Source organism: Cibotium barometz, chromosome 43 (genome assembly GCF_041138505.1).
Source record: "Cibotium barometz isolate CiBa-2024 chromosome 43, ASM4113850v1, whole genome shotgun sequence".
NCBI classification, from domain to species: Eukaryota; Viridiplantae; Streptophyta; class Polypodiopsida; order Cyatheales; family Cibotiaceae; genus Cibotium; species Cibotium barometz.
The window spans coordinates 39,381,232-39,401,591 of NC_141088.1; the positions used below are offsets into that span (position 1 = coordinate 39,381,232).

Below are 20,360 nucleotides of genomic sequence, written 5' to 3' on the forward strand. Positions count from 1 at the left end.
GAGCATCTACAGATTTTGGGATATTTTGATGACAATTTGGGGAAGCTTCTATATGGCTTCTTGCTCGTGAAAGACGACTAGCTATGAGAGAAATTCAGCTTTGCATGGCAGAATATTTGGCTTTGACAAGATAACCTGTAGTTCTGCTGCAGATGAAGTTTGTTGAAGTCTACATGATGAATCAGACTATGTGTAAGACCAAGGCCAATGTGTGCCAGTGCCTTGTCATTTTGTCTTGCCAAACTGCACCTTGAATGCCTTCAGGTTTTTAGGTTTTACTCGGTGTCTTTGACCATGTTCTAAACACCATCACACATGAGAAGTAGACGAATCTTTTTCTGCCAAGTAGGGCAGTTAGGTCCAGAGAACTTCTTGAAAACAGCACTGCTTCTGTTAGGATCCATGGTATATGTTGAGGCTAATGACAGCTCTGAATGCGAGATATACTGAGCAACAAGTTGATAAGCTAGAAGGTTTCCAGGTAGTGTAGGAGCATAAGAAACATGTATGAAAGACCTGTAGTGGCCTCAGTAATCTCAGGTGCCGGTGTGAGCAGAGGAGCAAACGGGTGCATGGAGAAAGAGATGGCCACGAAAGGTGATGGCAGCTAGAAGGCGACAATCAGGAGGAGCGAGGCAAAGCGCAGGTGAGTCTGTGGAGGAGAAGGCATGCATGGAAGTGAGCAAAGGCAGCTGTAGCTGCAAGGAGCAGGAGAGGAGCTACAGTAGGTGGCTCCCGAAATGGTGCTTTATACATGGCTGCTGGTTTAACTTAGTGAATTAAAGAGAAGGGAGTTTGTTTGGACCTAGTAGCTAGCGATGTGTACCCCTTGATTAATTTTTCCTCTGCCGTTAATTCCACGAGGAATTTTTGGGCCTGAGAATACCACTCCATTTTCTCTCAAGATATACCCCTCTCTCTCCTCGAAATTATGTTCTACCACAAGTTTCTCCTCTCCCTAGTGAGATAGTTTTGATTTGTTTTATTTTATTCTCCATTCCATGATGAGATATGCCATGGACATTTTTGTATCACTTTGGTCTCATAGGCCCATTGGATCTTTAGTAGACGCTTAATATATCTTTCTTTCTTTCTCTCATATTTTACCCTCATTTCTTTTATTTTCTGATCTATTTTTTAATATCTATTGTATAATGTTAAAAGACCTGCTGTATCCTAGTTTCAGGCGTATCCATTGTGTAGACATCAGCCACTTCTGTTTCGGTTTCCAGTTCCATTCCATGTAACTATGAATGGCGTTCTTCGATTCAATTTGGGGAAAGCCCTGGAAAATGGACTCGTTGAAAAGCTCAGCTAAGATAAATGTATTAATGTCTTTAAAAATACCTCAAGCTAATATTATCAAACAAAAGCAATTAATTATATATTGTTGTGTTGTGTGTGTGTGTGTGTGTGTGTGTGTGTGTGAGAGAGAGAGAGAGAGAGAGAGAGAGAGGGCAAATCGATTGTGTGCATGGTGTACAGGTGAAGGAAAGAGCACGTAAATTAGCTGAAGCTATGGCAGAGGAAGATGGGGTAGAAGGTGCTGTCAAAGCTTTTCATAAGCATTTACCGAGTAAGATGCCACAAGACACACCACCTAAGCCCTCAAAATCAAACTTTTTTGGCTTATTGGCTTCTCCAGTGTTATCATGCTTCGACTAAATAAGATGGCCACATAGAGTGACATGTGGGTGAATGTTGTGGCAAGGGCAAGAATAGTGAGTATAATAGTGTGGAGATGGATGACATTAAAAGCTGTGATGTTTTAGCTCAATAGCCCACACCCCCCTTTCGGCCCCAAGGTAGTTCTAGCGAAGGATTAGGTCCGTCTCATTATATTTACCACCTTGGAATGCGCTTTTAAAGAGATGGCAAGGGACATTTTAATCCAGGCTCCCATCTAAATTCTTTTAGAACAAAATTTTGCTGACAGAAGCCATTGTAAATATATTGAGAGTATACATATACAACAACATGGGAATATATCATTTTTTTTGCAGAGTTTTACTCCATCAGGGAACACCAATGAACTAGAATGTGCACATCTTCATGAACTGGGGATCAATTGTAAAGGTCATTATAAAATGTTGTAAAGGACATTATAAAATGTTGAAAGGTTCAGGCTCCAACACCCCCCCCCCCCCCCACCACCACCACCCAATTTGTTTTTTTTTTTTGGGCTTTTGTTTTTTTTCCATAAACATAATACATCACTCTAACTCAACCCTTTTTCATTATCTTACACTCCTTCCCTCTAACTCAACCCTTATTCATTATCTTACACTTCCTCCTCTAAACAAAAAAATCAGTCCCTAATACTTTACAAACGTTTTTGTTATCAACCCATTTTCAGCATGCGCTTTGGTAGGCTATGTTCATCAACTTTACTAATGAAACCTTACATATCTTCTTTCCCTTGTTCACTGAAAACCTTAACTCTCTGACCATGCACTTGCACCTTTATTTATTATCAAAATCTATATTAAATCTTCTACCCCAATTTTGTAAAGCTTATGTTCTCCAAACTCTCTATCACCCTTTTATGGATCGATAATGTGTCAACATGCCTATCAATATCATTTCTCAAGTTCCCAACGAGTATTAAGTTTGAGAATGGTTGTTCAATAACTTGGCTACTCCTAAGGCTTTTCGTTGCCATGGCTTTGACAAACAAAGCAATCATTTTTCTTGCGAAAGGTGATGAGGCCAACTTAGCTCCCTTACATGGACAAGGGCAGATGATCACTTCTCAAGAGCATAGGAGGATGCATATAATCTCACTCATAGCAAAAAGCAATGTGGGGGTCATGATAGTGGTGCCAATAAATATCGTTCAAACGTTGTAGACAACATTTTCATTTCACCCACGGGCATTGTGGTGGGTTTGGTTAGGGGGAGAATGTAAGGATGTAGAGCTCATGAGTTCAATCCCTACCGCCCACCCTCGCGAGTTCCATGCCTAAAAATGACATTTTTTTCAGTACCCTCTGTTGCAATGCAACACTTACACACTAAAAACATTTAAAAAAAATAGTTGCATGACTAGATGCAGGGCATGGTGGTGGGTTTGGTTAGGGGAGAATGTAAGGATGCAGAACTCATGAGTTCAATCCCTACCCCCCCACACCCGTGAGGTGCATGGCTAAAAATGGCATTTCTTTTCAATATCCTCCTACAATGCAACACTTACACACTAAAATCATTAAAAAAAACAATTGTCATTGGATCATGTTTGTTTATATTAAAATAAATTCAATCCATAAGGACATAATTGAGATTCTTGCAAGTTGTACATCTAGGCCAGGTCAACCTCATTCATCACACCCAAGTTTAATTGCATCTCATATGCAGACTCTCCTCTCCTCTACAAGAAGAGATTATATTTATCCTCTCTTACTTTCTATCTCACTTAATTTTCATTGTAGTTCTTCTTCTCTTTCTTCATACAATATATTATAGCATGTTTCATGTTTCTTATATTTATCAATAGGTGATATTGTTTGGGTTTAGAATTGATCGTTTCTCATAGACTCCACACATCATAATAAAAGAAAACACATTGGTGATTATCTAAGCCATCAGCAAGTTTTTCCATTTATGTAGTTTGTCAACTTATTCTTACTCAACCATAGAATTTATAAGAGTTGAAAAAGTAGAAAAAGAGGAAGATGCTTTTACACTTTCCCTTTGAGTATATTGGGTCGTAAAAATTCCTACTAGGAAAATACTCAACCAAAAAAATTAGGTGCCAATAAATATCTAGAAATAGTCTTACATGGTCATCATATAGACACTTTTTAGGGGAAAAAAGTTATAATTTTTAAAAATTTTGCAATTAAAAAAATTCTTCTGAATATATTTAGACCATTGGCATGTACTCTCTATCAATTCAACAAATACTTTTTTATACATGTCTCTTTAAAGATAAGTTTATCACATCATTTTTATGTTATTTTTAGAGAAGGCTATTACATTATTTTTATGTTATTTTTAGTGATTTGAAAATCAAAAATAAAATAGGTTGATTATTCTTTTTCAAAACTTTTACCATAGGTAGATGCATACTAATGAAGCATTATCAAATAAAGATTCATAAAACTTTGAAGTTGAATTTTATCAAATTTGTAAATCAACCTTGAGTCACTTTTGTGGTTCAATTACAAGACTACTGTTAAGAAGAAGAATAAAAAATTCATCTTCTCCTTTTTCTCCATGATTATTTGGTTCCCTGGATGCATTTTTCATTGTTGCACAAGCTTTTACATCTCTTGATGGGAAGGTCTTATAGTCATCATCCACTTATCTCCTTTGTGAATCCCTCCATCTATTAAATGTAGATGTTGGGGATTAAGTCCTAGGTTTTCAACTAGGTTTGGAATAATTGAAGGGCTTCTATTTTAAGGTTCTCAACAACCATGTTTTGGCTAGTATGAAAATTTCTCCCTTTTATGCTAAAAAAAATGTGATATTTAAATGAGGGCTCCCCTCTTGATTACATTCACCATCAATATTTGAAGTGACACTCATCTTATGAAGCTAATCCTTTAATACATCTACACCTCTCAAGATTTACATGAACACTAACATTAATTGTTGCATACACATATTTCATACATGAGTAAGGTGAGTTTTTGGATGGATGGAGAGAGAGAGAGAGAGAGAGAGAGAGAGAGAGAGAATATATATTAACATTTACTAGAGACCCAAAAGGTCTATGAGACCAAAAAGATGCTACACATAATCCATGGGTTAATAGGATGTCCAAAAAACATAAAAAGAAAAAAAGTAGGTTCCTGCGTATACAATGTAGAAAAAAAAGGTCTATACGACCAAAAAGATGCTACACATAATCCATGGGTTAATTGAATGTCCAAAAAAAATGAAAAGAAAAAGACCAAGGTCGACATATAGGTCCCTATGTATACAATGTAGAAAAAAAAAATCTCATGTGTCCTCGTAAAGCCATGATATTTACCTCCTATGGTGGTTGCTCCATGTGACATCAAAGAAGTAAGGAAGTTTGATCTCTAGTGTTCAAATCAAGAGCTTACCTTAGCCTTGACAAAGCATGTGTCGTTGGGTTTTGTTAGAAATACACTAAAATATCATATGACTTTGGGGATATGGGCATCCAGTCATTAGGTTGATAGCCAACTTGGTGTGAACACTCTAGGTGTGAACAACCTCATAGTTAGAGTCAAAAGATAGGGTTTAATGCCTATAAAAGGGTATTGTACTTGGTGGTTCATTCATATCTCATTCTCATTCATAATACAATCACCTTGTGTTGTGCCCAACTTGCTCTCTCTTTTCTCTCTTCATTCATATCTCATTCTCATTCATAATACAATCACCTTGTGTTGTGCCCAACTTGCTCTCTCTTTTCTCTCTTCTTCTTCCTCCTCGACCATGGAGAGATTTCATACTCCATAGTTGCATGGTTGAACTTGCAATTTTGCCAATATGATATCAGAGCCATGCTTCTCTATGATGCTCAGTGCTTAATCTTTGCTTATCATCTACTCCAAGTATGATTAGCTTCATCTTATCACAAATCCTAATTTTGATTAGTAGTTAATCTCTTTTCCACCATTTTTGCCATTTAGGTCATCTCCCTCACTATGCATAGTTAGTGGAGGACTGATTTCTCTCCCCACTTATAACCAAAGCCCAAACTACAACTTCAAGACTCTCCCCAGCTCTTAGGTGTACCTTCCAGCCATCTCGATCAAGCACAATTGTGCGCCAAATCGCCGGGAGAAGACGGTTGAAAAAAAACACAGTTTTTGGGCAAAAATGTAAATGGCAGCTTAATTAATCCAAATTGGCACGAATCCACTTTTCCCGTGGGGTTTTCAAGGACAGCGGAACCGCTTGAAGTGTCAAATCTTTACAATCCACAATAGTCAGCTCAAGCCTGGGATACTCAAAGAAAAGTGTTTTTGGTAAAGATATGATTAACCTTGATTACGAGTGGTTAATCTTGTGTTTATGACTTGAAAGCTCATAATTGGGAGTTGCTATTACTTATTTTGTGCTTAGTTTGCAAAAGCTCCATCATTTGGTGCTTCAATTGAAAGCTCTGATTCGCCCCTTCAATTGAAAGCTCTGATTCGCCCCTTGTTCTACACTACAAACAGTTAATTGCCTCTTCTAATTAGTGATTAATCGGCACTAATTCTTGTGTTTTTGGACCATTAAGGGTTCAATCATACCGTTGGGTACTTTCTATTGCTTGCCAAAGCTTCATATTGAGAAAGCCCCTTGATTTTACCCTCTGAGGAGCTCTCCAAATCAGGGTATTTTCTACTCAAATACAAAAAATTGCTTTCACTAATACCGTGATTAGTGCTAACCATATGACGTTTTTAGGGCCATTAATGGTTCATATCTCACATTAAAGTGTTTTTAAACCTCTCTAAAGATCAAATCAAATTTGTCCCTTGATTTGAGTGATCAATTTCTTAATCCAAGATCGATATAAATCTGTATCAGCATTGTTTGGACCAATGGGATTTCTGAGCTTACATGCTTCATATACCTCATCTATCATGCTCATAGATCATTTGTACAAGGACAAGAAACTTTCCATCAATAAGGCTAAGATCCCCTTAAAGAAGATTCAACACATTATCATCTGAAAGAGACATGCATCATCATCATGTTAGGCTTTATGAACACATTGAGAATATGATCCATCTTTGCCTACATGGATTTCATAACACAATAAAATCAAGGATGAAGAAGACCAAGGACTACATCAACATCAACATAAAGAAGATCAAGAGCTACATCGACATTACGTTATTTCTAAATTCCTATTTTATGTTGAGTCAAGGGGTCTGCCCGGGTCGTTCCCCAAAATCTGAATCTTTTAGACTTTTTGGGTTTGTTATTTAGCCTTGATGTTATAAAAGTCATGGGTGGCTTCCTAAACCACCAGCCAAGGCCAGGCCACCGATGGTCACCCCTCTATCCTAAGTGAGATGTAATTATAACTAGATGTCTAGCATCTGTCATCATTGACTGGCATTCTAAACTACGAGGAGTGAGACCTACGAACACTTGGATGGTCATCATAAACATCTTTGTAAGTAGTAACTAGAGCTAGTATTCGTGTCATAGTAGCCATGGATATTTTGTTGAGGGAGGGTGTTAGAAATACACTAAAATATCAGGTGACATTGGGGATAGGGGCATTTGGTCATTAGGTTTATAGCCAACTTGGTGTGAACACTCTAGGTGTGAATAACCTCTTAGTTAGAGTCAAACGATAGGGTTTAATACCTATAAAAGGGTATTGTACTTGGTGGTTCATTCATATCTCATTCTCATTTCATAATCATATCACCTTGTGTTGTGCTTGCCCAACTTGCTCTCTCTTTTCTCTCTTCTTCTTTTTCCTTATCCATGGAGAGATTGGTTGTCATAAAGTATTAGCATTTAGTTCAAAATTATGATATTTATATATAATTTCGTGAAGTAGGATTAATGCTTGCTTGTGTGACAAGTTGGATAGACTTTTTAGGCTCTTACCAAACCCATTATATTAGTGTGTCTTCTCACTCTATAAGAAAAAGTAATTAAATAGTACAGTACCAAAAATGGATTATTATATCTTTTCTTGGATCAGAAATTATGCTCTATTTAGTCTGAGGGAGTTCACTATGAAATATGTAAGATAGCTCATGCATCACTCAATAAAAGGTGTTTTATTTCCTTCTTCTCTATTTAATTCGAGGGAGTTCACTATGGAATATGTAATATAGCTCATTCTACTTCACAAAGCAAGAACACATCGGAACAGACCTTCTACTCTAATTCAGGTAGAGGCTGTGGTCGACGAGGCCAAGGTGGTGGCCGATAAGGAAATTAGAATTATGGACAACAATAGTCCAATGATTCAAAGCAACAATCATACACAGGTGGAAGAGGCCAATCTAGAGGTAGGGGAAGCCAAAGAGGCCGAGGTGGTTGGCAAAGAAATGAAAATACATATAGCATAGAGTGCTATTACTGTGGCAAACTAGGACACATGGCAAAGGACTGCTACAAAAAGCGGAATGACATTAAAAGTGGGAAGTTGCAGAGAGAGGCAACTATGCATCATCTAGAAAACATGGAGGTGATGACAAAAGTGAGCAATTATTTGTGATGCAGCACATGCTTAGTTCCATAACAAGGGATGTGTCAGGATCTCAAGATATATGGTATGTGGATTCTAGTGCCTCTAACCACATGACCAGTCATGCTGAGTGATTTAGAGATATGTAAAAAATGGAAAAACCAGGTTATGTAGAAACAGGATGATACTGCGCATCCCATTGCACATGTTGGTAAAGTGCCATTGTTTATGCAGGATGGCAAAATGAAGTACTTGGCTGATGTACTTCATGTTTCGAATATTACAAAGAACCTAGTTTCTATTGGACAGATGGTTAAGGAGGGTCTGTAAGTGAGATTTAATCCTCAAGGATGTTTTGTGGAAGACTTTAAAAATAAGTGTCGCTTGGTTGCAAAGGGTAACAGAAATGGCAAGATGTTTACTTTGGATATGAGCATGCCTGAGATAAAGGCAGCCGTGTTTGCGCATGAAATAGGTGTCATTGTAGATATTGACATATGGCACAAGGCATGCAAATAAAATGCCTAAGATCAGATAGTGGGGGGTAATATTTCTCCAATGAGTTCAACGATTTCCTAAAAAAGCAGGGAATCAAGAGGCAGTTTACGTGCAGGTACACTCCGCACAGAATAGTGTTGCCAGAAAGGAAAAACAGGCACATTGTAGCAGTGACACGTGCCTTGATGGGGCTGAAAAGAATATACCACATTACTTTTGGGCAAAATCAGTAGGCAACTGTTGTTTACATTATGAACAAGACACTCACTGCAGCTGTTCATAGTATGACAATTGAACAGAAGTTTACAGACATAAGACCGGATGTGTCTCACTTGAAAGTGTTTGGGTGGTGTATTGCATATTGTTCTTAATGAAGTGAGAACAAAGTTGGATCCAAAGGTAGAGAAATGCATCTTCATTGGTTATGCTATGGAGCAAAAAGGTTATAGATGCTATAATCCTACCACTCATGAGATACGAGTAAGCTAAGATATTGTCTTTGATGAGATGAGTAGCAGGTATGCACCAGTAGTGAAGGCAACAAAAGATGCAGATGTAAGAAGTGCTAATGTTGCACCACATGTAGAGCAACAATCACACAGGTGCTGAGTGGACCTAGGGAGTCCTCGAGCAGTGGATCCAATGTTAGCCCATGGTCGTACAAGTTGAGGAATGATGCAGGTACACATGTATCACGGAAAGGGAAGGAAAAGGTAGATCAACCTTTTGTGCCTGATCTGTCAGCAGGTCACTCATATGTGGATGGTGACTCTAGTGGCTCTGATGACCAGAGCCTTGATAAGGAGCTTGGCATTCTGTCTATGGTTACTCCTGGTGTAAGGAGAACTAGGACTATTTTGAGGACACCTAGCAATTTTCCAGGTGTACGCAGGTCTCTGAGGGTTAGATACCCTCCTATTGATAGGTTGAGATATGATGGATATACAACCCATCATTATGCTTACATGGTAAAAGCAATATAGGAGGTTGAGCCCACTTGCTTTGAGCAGGCAATTGGAAATAAGAAGTGGGAAGATGCCATGGATGAGGAGATGGCAGCATTGGATTCAAATGCAACATGGGAGTAAGTGCCTTTGCCTAAGGAGAAAAGAAGGCAATTGGATGTAAGTGGGTGTATAAAGTCAAGCACAATGCTGATGGTTCAATGAGCAGGTACAAGGCAAGATTGGTTGCCAAGGGCTATGCGCAAACTTATGGCATAGACTATGAGGAGACATTCAACCCGGTTGCAAGAATGGCAACCATGAGAACTGTCATTGCTATGGCCTTATATGGCTTGAAGCAGGCACCCAGAGCATGGTCAAACAAGATCGGGGAGTATCTTGTTACCATTAGATTTCAAATATCCAACGCATATTTTTCACTATATGTGAAAAAGATAGATAGAGGGATCATGCTATTAGTCATCTATGTGGATGACTTGATTATCACTAGTGATAGTAATGTAGACATACATCATGATATCAGGATGCTTTTGAAGCATAAGTTTGAGATGAAGGATTCGGGTGAGCCGCGGTATTTCTTGGGCATAGAGGTGGTGAGATCACCTCATGGCATTTTGCTATTGCTGAGGCAGTATGTCTTGGACATGTTGTCCAAGTATGGTATGACAGGCTGTAAGCCTATTTCAGTGCCATTGGAGCAGAACACAAAGCTTTTGGCAGATACATGTGAGCTTTTGGAGGACCCCACTACATACAGGTACATAGTGGGTAGTTTGATCTACATGACCATTACAAGGCCAGACTTGAGCTATGCTGTTGGACTTGTGAGCTAGTTTATGCAGGCCCCTAGGAAGCCACACTTGGATGTGGCTAGATGGATCCTCAGGTACATAAAGTCCACAGTTGATTGTGGATTTTTCTATGAGGCTGGTACAAAGATACAGTTGCATGGGTACACAGATGCTGATTGGGCTGGTAGTATTGGAGACAGGAGATCTACCAATGATTATATGTTCTCATTTGGGAGTGCTGTTGTGAGTTGGAGCACTAAGAAGCAGCCAACAGTTGCCTTGTCGAGTACAGAGACAGAGTACAGGGGTGCTGCTATGGCAGCTTTGTGAGGTAGCTTGGTTTTAGAAGCTACTTGGTGGCATGGGAGAGACCATGGATAGGGCAGTTGTCATATATTGTGACAACATGAGTAGCATACAGTTGGCCAATAACCCAGTATATCATGTTAGAACAAAGCACATTGAGGTATATTATCACGAGGAAGAAAGCTCTAGCAGGAGATGTAAATCTAATATATGTCAGCACACAGAGGATCAAGTGGCTGAGATCTTCACACGAAGGCATTGGGCACAGAGAAGCTCCACAGGTTTAGAAGCTTCCTTGGAGTGCAGTGTGTGGAGTTGAGCTCGAGGGGGAGTGTTGAGATATCGAGCTCAACTAGTACTACGATGACAGACATTGATGACCCGCTTGGGTGATAGCTTCCGCATCTACACCAGTGGCATGGTTGGTGAGATTATGGGTGATATGTGGCCAGTGGGATGATAGGCTATGTGATAGCCATTTTGGATTACTAAAGACTGGCATAGTTATAGCGCCAGCTCATTTAGTTGGGTTCACATTATGGACCGACCCTTGTATGTTGTAGTAGTTGAGTACTAGCCCATATAGTGTGTACTCTTATCTTTATGTTCTGTTGGTTGAGTAGAGAAGAAGAAGATAGAAGAAAATTTAGCTATCCATCTCTCTTGTGTCTTGCTCTCTCTTGTGTGTGTGTGTTTGCTTGCTAAGGTTTGAAGCTCTCCCTCTCCCCCACATTCTCTTTACAATACTCTAGAAAGAACTGCAAAAGCCACAGAGGGCAATCTCATTGAGCGCAAGGTGAATGAAGTAATGTGGGCAAACCGAAGGACATGCATTAGCAGCAAGGTCACATGCAGTGGAATGCCTCGTGGGGGTAAGAGGTGTGGGCAACACATAGTCGGATCTGCTAAGGGTGTGCCTGCATCTTCCTTGAAAGGCTATCGCAAGCACCCTAATGGTCTCATTAGACAATGGATGTGGTTCTTCCCTGAGACCACGTGCTTCATTGTGGACAACAACGTAGACCCAAAGCCCAATCCACGACCCAAGATATGGCCAATTGCTCTATAGGAACAAACTTGTATATTCATTGTGGGAAGGTGGATACTAGGTGGAGAGCAAGAATGCAAAAGGTGTTGTGCCCACCCCATCGCGTAGCAATGGGGCTTTAAGGTTCTTTACAACTACAGCTTCAAAAGATCTACCATATAGGCCCACTACTAACATAGAGACTAGTGGGTCAGGCATGCAAAATGGCATAAGGGTCAAGTACCGCACATCAATATCAGAGGAAGCTACCAAGAAAATAAAGGCCGCTTTGAAATGAAAGCTATGGTGGTAGAAGAAGTGCAGGGAGTGGAGCACAAGTATGAAGTTTTCAAGATCGAATCGTACCGGGAGGATGATGCACACGTGGGAAAATATGATGTGCATGTGAAAGACAAACCGTCTTGTACATGTCCAGATTTTGCAAATAGAGACACTAAGAAGAAGTCGTACCTTGCCATGCAAGCACTTATACTTCATTTATTTACGTGTGCTAGGCTTGAGCCAGAGCGAGAATATGTTCATCCACCAACCTATCTTATATGACCTTGAGCTTTACAATGCCTTGTCTCATAGGAAAACATACCCTAATTTATACATTTGAATGCAAGGATAATCAATTGACCTTCGATATTTTGGGATAACCTTTGTGGATGTCACCTCATTGTAGAGGGTTCTATTGTGCAATGTCTATCTCCCAAACAAGTTCAAAAGATGCATTTTGAATTGTGGTGCCAAAATTCAAGGAAAGATACCTTTATTAATAACATTAAAGAAGATAAATATAATTTTTTATTTTGAGTGTTGAAAAAGGAAGAGTGCAACTTTCCCACTTCTATAAATATAAAGGCAAGCTCCAAAGCAATTTGTTATACACCATTGCCACCAAGCCTTGTTATTAGTAGAGTAAAACAACCTAAACCCTCCTTCTTTTTGTTTGTGATGGCCTCATCAAATGTTAGCATTGAAGTTGTTGCTACACGTATCCAGAGGGAGGCCACCAATGTGAAGATCAAGTAGAAGACCATAGTTGTGCACAAGTATAGAAAGGTCTCACATCATTTCCACTTCCTGGAAATGATGATGCTATTTCTCAAGTTAAGAACAAAGTGGTGGGCTTCATTGAAATTTGGCGAGTCCATATAGAAACATTAGAGATAATAGTGGGCCCAGTAACCATAGAAACATTATTATAGCAAGGGGGCAATGTCTCTCGTATAACCATAGAAACATTATTATAGCAAGGGGGGCAAATGTCTCTCGTATAACCGTAGAAACATTAGAGATACTAGTGGTTGGTATGGTTGTTGATCATACCACAACTAGTATAACCATAGCAAGATCAAACACAACAACCATTTGCCACATGGAGAAAAAGAGGTGTGGTAGTGGCCATAGCAACACGAGGATGATTCAACCAACTCTCATGGCTCTTGTGGGTGGCTACTTTGCTTGTTTTGCAACATGGGATGGATGTACTAGAGATGGAGGCCTACTATATGGGTTTGGAATCTAGCCTGATGATGCTGCCCGCATTACCTTGAGACCTTCATAGCACCACCTACCTCTATCAGCTTGCCTCCTTGTGGCACCAACACGTCCACCCGTTCAAAAATTTAGGTGTAGTAAATATGGAAACACCACAAGGGCGGGTACACTCAAGTCTCCTCCATGCCCAATGGCTGTGGATAAATAATTACCCCCCCCCCACATGTCGCTCTGGAGCAGGGGGTTTGTCTCTTTGTTAGGGCCCCAAAGTTGCAACTGACAACCTTTTTGGGTAGCCAAAAAGGTCCAAAAGTTCAAAACTATAATAAGGTTTAGAATCTTTCTATCACCAATGGAAAAATGGGACAAGGCTAGTCTGAGTAGTTTGAGAACTTAATTTTCTTAAGGGTAGGAACCCAACATCAAGAGAATATACTAGCTAAGATGGATGACCATATAGTGACTAGAATTAAGGCCAAGTTAACAATTATTATTGATAACAAGGCTTGTGTCAATTGGGTGCTTTGATATAACTTTGTTTATATTTCAAGTGGGCATGCTTCAGGGCTAATCTTTGGATTATATATCACTGACCTTTATAAAGAGGTAAAGAATGCAATCAAGCAACTTTAAGATGTTTCCAAGGATCAAGTTAGATATGGCTAAGTTATAACTCAAGGAACCAAAAGTGTGTTTTGAAAGTTTGCGAGTTTTCAAATTTCCTAGAAGATCAATACAAAATTGATTTAACTACAATGTGGGATACTTTAATGCTCTAACAACCTTTTAATGATTGCTCATAAAAGTGCTTGTGGACTAAGGAGTGTCAAAAAGTATATGATGAACTTAAAATAACACTTGCTAGGGCACTAATCTTGGGCCACCTAGCTTGATTTTTCATGTATATATAGATACATCCAATTTTGCAATTGAATGTTGGCTAGCACATCCAAGGGATATAAAATTCAACTACCCTTTTTTTAAAAGCTGATAACTCAACCAAGCTAAGATGAACTATACCACTACCAAGATAAAAGGATTGACCACGGTTTATATGGTAAAGATATATCAGCATTACCTTATATCCAACAAATTGATATTCATTATGGATCATCAAGCTTTACTTTACCTTGTTAACAAACCTTATACTACAGGTGACATCAGGAGATAGTTGTTGCTACTACTACTGGAATTTGACTTTATGATCACAATGAGAGAACCCAACATGTTCTTGCATACTATATGTCAAATATTCCAAATGAGGAGTCAGCCATGGGTATTGATGATAATTTCCTAAATGTTTGTGTGTTCAAGTTAGATATTATGCCAAAATAGAGCAATGGGATCTAAAGTCAAGAGCTTACCTTAGCCTAAGTGTCATTTGGTCTTACCTATGAGCTATAAATGTAACTTCTCAATGTGGGTGTGCTATCATGTCTGTTGTATCCTCGCTCCTATTCACACATGAATATGCTCTAGGGCTATAGGGGTGATGGAGGCAAGAAGAGAATGGCCTTCAAAGTGGTTGTCTCACTAGATTTTTTACCAATAAATAAAAAAACACTACTTTGCAGATATAAGGTTGTAAAAACCAGTTAAAAATTAGCATGCGACAATGGATGATGACGATGCACAAAAATAAGTGGATGTGTCATTTCCAATAACATTGAAGGTAAGACCTACCTCCTGTAATAATTGAAATTGAAACTAAAGAACAATAATATTACAAAAACCAGTTCAAGGTAACAGGGAGCACCTACAATGATGGTCATGAACATAAAGATGATCATAGTGTATGAGCATGTGCACACATGCACACAATGCTCATTATAAAGAACCATGTTTGGTCTCCTTAAAACTATCGTGTGCTAGATACCAACTAAGATGCATCTATGTTTTGTTGTGTCCCTGAGCATTGCACCTTCTTTGATCCCACAAAGGTAAATGCGATCTAATGTGGGCCAAAAAATGCTTAATGCGAGGTCTCATCTCTGAATTTGTGAGGGGGTTGGGCCTATAGAAGGATAGAGGACCCATGGTTTGCTTGTTGATTCATTTGCTAACTAGTAAAAGGAAAGAGGGCATGTGGCTTGCTTGCTTTTTTTGATTCATGCCACAAGGCCACTTTCATTTAATTGGTAGTGATGACTGATGGTGGTTTAGAATTCTTCTAGAGTGTCAAGGTATGATTCCTAGATCTCATGGTGGAAGTAGAGATTGGGGTTCATTGCTTGTTGCTCTTTGTTGGTGGAAGTAGAGATTAGGGTTCATTGCTTGTTGCTCTGTGGTGGTGAGGTTCTTGTTGTTGTGATTGCTTGTTGCTCTTTGTTGGTGGTGAGGTTCTTATTATGATGGTGTAGGTAGTCAAAGAAGAGGCAAATGGAAAGACTTATTTGGTTGAGACCATTGGATTTTATGCACATTCAAAAAGAATCCAGGTGATGTGTTATACTATGGACTAAGCTTTTACCCACCATGGTCCTCCCATCCAACAAATGTATCTGAATGGTTGTTAATGATGTGGCTTAGTGTAAGTGCTAGCTATTATTGTGAGTTCCTATGTATGCAAGATATGCTTGTAAAGTGCACATACATTATGAATAATGTAGTTGTTGTGTGGTTGTGCCCATGTGTTCTCATCCAATTGCTCCAATTGAAAACTCCAGTTTCCTTTTTGACTCTTAATGTTGCTTTCTTAAACATTTACCTGTCATCTTAATTTTGGAGAATCAAGGTCATTAAGATTTTGTAGCACCTCTTTTTGAGTCTAATAAGGGTTTTACACTAGCTTTGCACCATAAACAAAAGGAAAGTAGAAGACTAGGGATAGCATGACGGTGGTGCTTTCTTCGACTCTTATTTTTGCTTTCTTTAATATTTTTTCACTTTGGTTAAGAAAAAAAAGTTGTGATTTTGCATGCTCAAGTGTGTCATTTGAGGGGTTGGCTACTTAGAAAAGTGAGATATAAAAAAAAGGATAGTAGAAAAAACACTTGTGCATGCACCATTCAAGAGAATCTAGGCAATGGGTCATACCGTGGACCAGGTTTTCACCTACCATGGTCACCACATCTAGAGATATACTTGGACATATGTTAATGGTGAGGGTATGGTGCATGTCGATGGTCAATCTGATGGGCAAGACAATACCATTGGTTAGAAGTAATTATGTCAATGCCTAACCCCAATGAGTTCAAAACTCATGAGTCATCAGCCTAAATAGAGAATGCACACAGAACTACAAAGCTCACTCACTAACTTAGACAGTACACAATGAAACAATGATCAAGGCTTTGTATTACTGCTAAACTTGTACAATGCTATTTTGCTCCAGACTAACTCTGTCTATTGTTCTCTTATGTCCCTCTATATATTTATTTCCTAAAACTGCTAACTACTTCCTTCTTTTCTATTTTGGAAGGACCTTCTTCTTGTCCCTTTCAACCATTGTCCTACAAGACACATTATGTTATAATGTGTAACTGTTACAATAAAGTACATATGATTATAACATGCATGCATGTGCGCTGCCATCTATGCACAACTATTAGTGTATTGGTCTTTTACTATCAGCATGTGTCCTCCAGCCAGTTCCTCATGTCCCACTAAGCAGCTCTTATCGGACACTCAACATTTGCCACACCCGGTGGTACTATGCCAACAATCGCCTGAGAGATTGATCGAAAGGTTTGATGAATGGGTGGAGGTGGTTGATGTTAGGTTGATTGTGGGATGATGCAAGTACCTGCTGTCTGCTTCCTGTGGATCACATCCTAAACCTCCCCTATTATCTTGGGGTTGAATAATATCAAAATTCTTTCTACATCAGCATGTACTATGGTAATTTAAAGAATGAAAGAATAGTTTAGTAAATATTTGTATCTGTGGGTTGGAGTCCAGATATTGCAGGGCCTCTCTGTCCTCATCACATATATATGGTTCTTCTTCTTCTTGCACTATAGCAGATGCGCACCATCATTTAGGATCTACTACTGTTGAAGATCCTGGGGCCTGGTATGTGGACCTCTCCTCTGGTTTGTATTTGCAGAGGAATTCATCCAACTTGTATGGGTTGACATGAAAAGATGTAGGGGAGGAGAGCTTGATCTCTTGCACACACACACTCACACAAACCATAGAAGAGAACACACAAGGCGAGATTCCAAAGAGGGACACAAGTGTCATTGATGTTCAATGATACCAAGGTAGCTACTAGGACCGTTTTGCATGTAGACCCCACCGTGGATACTGTCCATGGAATTGGTTTACTGCTTGGTCATGTTGGCATGTCGATAGAAGATGTTGAAGTGGGAGAATTTCTTCTTCCTTTTCCCCTCGAAAATGGTGATATCAACAAGTTAAATCAGACCAAGGGATATATCATTGTGTGGCCAACTATGTAAGTCTTATTTTATCTCTCTCCACCTTTCCAATTATGCTCTTCTTTAGTAAATTTTTTGAGAGCAATATGTCTTGTATATATCGATGTGTTTAGATTGTTACAAACACATCAAAGGAAGCCCCACATGCAAAACATGTAAAGAGCACACCTGCCAAGCAAGCAAGCCAAGAAGTGACAAAAGTACCAAGAAGACAAAGAAAGTACAAGAGGAAGATGATGATTGGAGTCCTCCTCGAAGGAATCCAAGTCAAGTTGCTAAGTCTTCGAAGAAAGGTGCTTCTTCAAAAACCATAGGAAGGAGAGGTGGACAAGGAAATTGAAAAAGAAGGCGAGAATAAAGAGGGTTTTATGGTGACTCATGTAACTCGTTTGTGATTAGAACTCCTATAAGATAGTCTTAAGAGATTGAAGGTAATTGTTAACCACTTTTTATTAAATCTTACATAAGGTATCTTTTGGATTACCAAGCATAACATGTGTGTGTGTGTGTGTGTGTAAATTGCAAGTTTGGTGAATCCACTCCTTTGCCACCTATTACCTTGTGCAAACTTGTGCCTAACCCCTCTATACAAAGAGTGTAGTTTAGCTTCTACAAGAAGTTGGCAAGGGAATTTTATACGAATGACTATGTTGCCGATAGATGTAGGTTCATTTGCTTCATCTCCTCATCCCATAATTCTGTTAGAGAAGTGACTCAAGATGATGTTATTGCATGGGATGACATCTGGCGATTGAAAAAAGAGGAGTTCGAGAATATGATCAAAGGCATAGAGTGGGAATTCATGAGTAACAAAACTCCATCCTTGGACACGATGTGCCCAAGATAATGAATGTTCTCTGTGAAAATGTGAGTCTACTTAAATTGCCTACTTTTTTGAATGCGATGTTTTATTTTATAAAATAGTTGTGGGACTAAATAGATTTGCACTATCTAACTGTAGCATTCAAGAATGTCACATCAAGACATCCTTGTGTAGACCCTATCCTTATTGAATTCAATAAGGCTAGCAAGGGAGAGGTTCTCACAGTGATAGCTCGCTTAAGCAGGTAAGAGAATATATGTTTTAAAACTCTTTGAATTAGGAATATTTGACGTACTATGTTTTAATATTTCGTTTCGTAACCTTAAATTTTGTTACCATAGGATGAATAAAGTGGGCTATGTTTCTTCTTCCCTTGTGGAAAAAGTGTGCCTCATTAGGGTGCCTAGGCTGGCAAACAAAGAAACAATTATGAAGCACACTAGAGAGATGAACAAGGCATGGATGGACAAGCATGCCTCGACACAGAAAAAAAAGGGCCGCCCATCCTGATGTAACTGGAAGCTTTCAAAACTTTCCCAAATAGTATTCCAGGTAAACCTTCAATCTTTAGACACTTACAAAATATGATTAACATTTGCATATCATAAACTAATATTGTAATTTATGAATAATAGGATGAGTACCTCGCAGCCACCCGAGATATTGACCCCCTAGTAGATAGTTTGCATGCACAAGAGTTTGAAGAGAAATGGAGAATGGCATTTTATAAAGATGAAAGAAAGTGGAGGCATGATACAAGGCAACTAACGGTGATTGCAAACCCTACATAAGGGAAAGGTTTCTTTGAGTAAGAAATCCTACACTATTTCCTCTGTCTATTTTGTAGGCAACAACATTTTATGGTTTTAATGTTGCGGTCTAATTTTGGTGTTATGTTACATACGACTAGTACAAGTTAATTGGGACAAGAAACCAGATTGTTTAACAGAGATAGGCTATATAGCTTAACAGCTAGCTCGTTGCCAAATAACCACAAAGCACAGATTTTGGATATTTTGATTGATGACGTTTGCAGAGGCTGAAGGATTCACAAATCCCTCAAAGCATGTAATAATTACTTTCCCTATCTTCTTGATATTTATAAATTACTCTATTTTATTTGAATAACAATTTCAATGGCAATGCAACAAATGCAAGTTTATTCATGGATTGGCTTCAAAGAGAAGTCATATGGCATGAGATTGGAGCACAAGGTGTCGCTGTGTCCTTGCAAAAATATAAAAAAAAGTACAAGGTAATTTTTTCAGATACATTCCTGGAGGACCTTGCCAATCTTAAGAGACTGTATTTTGGGAAGCTATTCGAGGAAATGTGGGATCCCTAAAGAAACAAGGTGTGGTAGCTTCAAACCCTACTGTCATATCAAGGCTACCAAGCATGTTGTGTTAAGGAGCATAACATTCTACAAAGCGTACTTACTACTTGGTTATACTCTTATATTTGTAAACTGAACGGATATAATAATGTGTAAATGGATTTATAAGTGCCATGCGGAGAGATCTATTGCATATGTGCATGCAATCTTAAAAGAATGGTGCAATCTAAAACATGAGAGCACTATGTATACAACGTAGTAACTTCAAGACCTTTGGGATGTAGAGATATATAAGAGATGCCCATTGTTTCTTGACTTTCCAAGTGGCAAATTTCCCAAGAGCGAGAAGGAGATGTATACTCGGGCTTGTAAAGCAAAGCAATCAACCATGGTATGAACTATACAATTAGATATTTCACTTTATTTTAAATATTATTTCTTATATCTTTTCGAATCGTGAATTCTATTGTGAAACCTAGAAGTCTACGTGACAAATCACATGTTCAAGGGCAAGGGCAAAGGTCTTATGAAAGATGAAGGGGATGATGAAGATAAAGAGGAGGAGAATGATGAAGGGAAAAAAGTGCCAAAAAAGGAT

The 20,360-nt window shown here is 38.8% G+C and overlaps 1 protein-coding gene across 1 annotated transcript in view; it reads left to right on the plus strand.

Annotated features, from left to right (window-relative positions):
- Window positions 1–2,110, plus strand: part of LOC147613901 (sterol 3-beta-glucosyltransferase UGT80A2-like) — a 128,765-nt gene extending 126,655 nt beyond the window's left edge. The window contains exon 15 of the mRNA XM_086781906.1: window positions 1,486–2,110. Coding sequence (XP_086638032.1) covers window positions 1,486–1,665 — 180 coding nt within the window. The 3' untranslated portion in view covers window positions 1,666–2,110. The remainder of the gene's footprint in view (window positions 1–1,485) is intronic.
- Window positions 2,111–20,360: the final 18,250 nt, after the last annotated feature.